This window comes from Cibotium barometz, chromosome 58 (assembly GCF_041138505.1).
Source record: "Cibotium barometz isolate CiBa-2024 chromosome 58, ASM4113850v1, whole genome shotgun sequence".
Lineage (NCBI taxonomy): Eukaryota > Viridiplantae > Streptophyta > Polypodiopsida > Cyatheales > Cibotiaceae > Cibotium > Cibotium barometz.
In genome coordinates, this window is record NC_141103.1 from 9,339,737 (window position 1) to 9,343,478 (window position 3,742).

At 43.1% G+C, this 3,742-nt stretch overlaps 1 protein-coding gene across 1 annotated transcript; it reads right to left on the reverse strand.

The window, feature by feature from the left end:
• Positions 1 to 279: 279 nt before the first annotated feature.
• LOC147605873 (Cox19-like CHCH family protein) lies at positions 280 to 1,916 on the reverse strand. Its single transcript, XM_086792733.1, has 3 exons — positions 1,610 to 1,916; positions 1,461 to 1,506; positions 280 to 1,188 (listed from the first exon to the last, which is right to left on the reverse strand). Exons 1-3 carry the CDS (start codon positions 1,724 to 1,726, stop codon positions 1,118 to 1,120), a joined length of 234 nt encoding a protein of 77 aa, XP_086648859.1. The 5' UTR covers positions 1,727 to 1,916; the 3' UTR covers positions 280 to 1,117.
• Positions 1,917 to 3,742: the final 1,826 nt, after the last annotated feature.

Consider the following 3,742-nt stretch of genomic DNA (forward strand, 5'->3'; position numbering starts at 1 on the left):
CGGAACTCTCCCATTGAAACAGTACTAGGCCTTCTGCAGATGCAGAGCTGATGTAAGTGGCATATTTTGCTCTATGTTAAAGTGTCTTGTTTAATTAGGAGCTTTTCTTTCCACAGGCCAACTTTCAGTCAGTTACATGTACTACTTTTGTCTCATAAATGCTCTCTCTCTCTCTCTCTCTCTCTCAGTCATTTCACAAGCACCACAAGACATTTACTTACAGCTCCAATGAGCTTTTCCACAGAGTTGCCTTAATTTTGATAGAGGCATATACTTCAATTCGACACAATGCTGAAGGTTTTGTAATTATGTAATTGAAAATCCACCGAGAGAAGCACAATGATATACATGTTCCTTCGTGAAGATATGTTTATGTGAACAACGGGTGGCTAAAATTAGATGCATTGACACATGTAAGGATTTGAGTGCAAAGAGTGCTTGACTAGACAACCAAAATCACATTGGGAGGCAATGGGAGCCCAGCACAGGATTCAAATTTTAGCCTGAAAGTAGGAGCCGGAGCCTGCTGTGAACCCATCCACTGTATAACTCCCAGTTTTAAACCCATGCCTGCAGTTACTAGACACATGTGACCCACTCAACAATGCCAATAGGGCCTTTAAAGCCCTCAGTAAACCCTAGTCTTAGGGTCCATGTAACCAATCAGCAACACCACCCAGCCTACCCTGCATTCTAACCATTAGGGGAATGCACCCACAGGGACTCAAGCTATTCATACTTGCCTTACGATGGCATCCAAACTAAGGGCCTTTACAGACATAACTCATGATGGATGAACAGCGAGATCTTACCTGCGCGTCCCTAATGGATGTGTGTGTCCCCCTCCTCTCTTTTCCCTCCTCCTGATGGGTGGGGGATATGTCTTTTCCCTCCCAATGGCTGAATAAAATGTCAGCAAAGACCCTTACTAAAACTCTAAAGGACAATGCGCAAAGCATACGCTTTTGCCTGGAAAGTAGATGACAGGAATTAAGCTATTGATGGATATTCATCAAATAATCAATGAGTGAATGGCTAAACCATAGCTCTAGCATGTTGTGGAAGGTTTTACAAGCAATGGGCTAAGAAACGCACCCATGAAAAACAAAGGCTGGCATCAGAGGGCCTTCTCTCTTTTGTTTTCTGAATGCAGCACTCCTTCGTGGCAGACCCTTAACAGTTTCACTTCTGAATACAAAAGCACAACCACCCATTTCACAACTGAATATAGAAACCAAACCCTAATCCGAGAATTGCACATAAACTATAAACCCTGAAAAATTAAGATAACTAGAAGCCTAAACAAACTATAAGAAATAATTAGAAAATCCTATCTCAAGAACTCCGTTAACCCTGATCCCAAAAACTGGAAAATCCTGCACATAACCCTAAAACCTTCAAATAAATCTAAGCCTAGAAACTTCATCACATGTGTACACATGCAGCATGTGAGAATGTACCGTTTTGGCAAGCCATCCAGTTCCTGTTGGTGCTTATCAAGCAATCCTGCCCAAATGCAGTCAAAACAACTTAATCAGTTGGACCAACAAGCATGACCAGATGCGAACGCTGTATCAATTTATGATCGAAAGGCAAAGAGGAGAAGGACCTGCAAAGCAAGATAGGGTTTGGCACAGGGGCCTAAATGCTTCAAAACCTCTTCATCTTCGTCTGGATCGGCTCCTGTATGCCGCGGTTGGGGTGGCTCAACCATAGCTACATACATAAGGTGGGGTTTGATTTCTCACAACAAGGTAGCAACCACTAGCCAAGGGGCCATTTCACATTATTTGCAGCTTGTCCGCAAACACTACCATGAGACTCTTTTGTCAAAGACATTGGTCAAGTTTCCCAAAGGAATTCAAATTGTGTCAAGGTGGCTCACCTTTAATTTGCCGTGGCGTAGTTCTCTCCACCCTGACAAAGCCCAATTGGGACTTTCACAGGAAAACTTAGGGCCTTCACACACTCAGCAAGATTCTAGGGATGTGGATGAGGTTCTCCCCCATCCCCCCCCCCCCCCCTTGGAAAAGTGTTGACAGTTTGAAATTCATGGAACATATATGTGAAGGCCCCTAGCATTCAAAATCATTGGGTTTGGAATGCAACACACTTCTCAAACCCATTTTAGACTCGAAAAACCCCACATTCACACCCCCACTTGTGGGGTACTATGAAATAGACCCTCGCCTCCACAATGTGCCATGTGCCATCCACGCAGATGGGATAGGTGGGTAGCTGCTCAGTACCCAACTACAACTCCGTCCCATACCACTAGATCCCAAGATCTAGTTCTCGGGCTAGTACTAGGTGTTGATTGCTTACCTATTCCTAACAGGGTGTTGATCTCCTAGTGAACTAGAGGCACGTGAGTAGAGCCCCAATGAAAGCACCCCTCTTATTATATTAAATCCTTCACACACATTAGGCTCATATCTGAGGTATGTTCGGCCTAACTTCAATTACAAAACTAGCTTGTTATGGCCTTTTGGGCTCATAGAGGATTCCCTCACCTCCCTATCAAATGTCGAGGTTTCCAACTGCAAAAATATAAAAGCGTCACTTAAGAACCCATCCTACATTCTGAAAATACTCTCTTTAAAGGATTTGTAATTTATGGTTAATCATGTGCTTTTCTCAACTATTTTTACGGGTCTTAAATATTCATGTTCTTTCATGTGCTTTCTTAATATCCAAGATATTTTAAAGGTCTTGAATATTCACATTCCTTCATGCGCGAGCTTCCAAAATTCATGAAGTGTTAAAATTACAGCAATGTGATGAGCTATGGTGGATCAAATACTAGAATCAACATCATTAACAAAGTGATTAGACGATAATTAAGACGAGTGAGCAATTAACTAATAGCTTAATGTAGGCATGGATAATATGTAGGCATGGATAATCAAAAACTAGCAAATTCTCATTAGGCCAATGCCTCAATTTATAGTGTTTACATCCAAGCATCAAATCCCACTGATTTCTCCTTGATTTACTCCACCTCTTTTGCTTGATTCTCTCCACCTCTCCCAGAATATCTCCACACTTCCTAAATCTTCTCATGCTACCCTTTATTCTCTCCCAGTAGATTCTTCTCACCTTTTCACAGGTTCTCTCACATTTACACATTCTCTTTTACAACCTCTAACCAAGGGCTTGTTCCCGCACACACCCTATTCACTTGTATATTTCAACACCTCCCCTCATGTGAATACTTCTAGAACACCTAGACCCTGTACCAAGTTTCTCTCTTACTTGATAGTCCGCGACCAGTGTCTATCACACCTCCCCTCAAGTTAACTTAGCACACCTGGACCCTGTACCAAGTTTCTCTCTTACTTGATAGTCAGCGACCAGTGCCTCAAGTCCCTAAACTCATAATCCTTGGCACTCTCTCTCTCTATGTGTCCAAGGCTTACTACAAGTGCCCGCGACCTTGACTAAAGTGCTCACACATACATCTACCACGTGGCCTACATCATCGGCGGTGGCTCAGAGGTGGTTTTACTTTGTTGGGGCAGGTTACATTGGGTTGTGGGGTCTCTCTCTCTCTCAGAGATTTTCACATGGCTCCTCACTCTTTGGAGCCTCACATCTTCTCTTGTCTTCAATCTTCTTGTCGTAGCAGCTTCTCTCCACGCGTCCGTCTCTTCCTCTTCTTTCAGTCTTCTTGTGGGAGCTTCTCTTCTCGTGTCCATGTATTCCTTCAATGCTTCCTTAAGCTTTTCTTCTCGGTGTGGAT

Bases quoted from the DNA above. Each gene is read 5' to 3' on its own strand.
- LOC147605873 (XM_086792733.1), bottom strand. From the start codon at position 1,726: ATGTATGTAGCTATGGTTGAGCCACCCCAACCGCGGCATACAGGAGCC. The intron at 1,507-1,609 runs GTCCTTCTCCTC...GCATTTGGGCAG, and splicing joins AACCCTATCTTGCTTTGCAG to GATTGCTTGATAAGCACCAA. The intron at 1,189-1,460 runs GTACATTCTCAC...TTTTGTATTCAG, and splicing joins CTGGATGGCTTGCCAAAACG to AAGTGAAACTGTTAAGGGTC.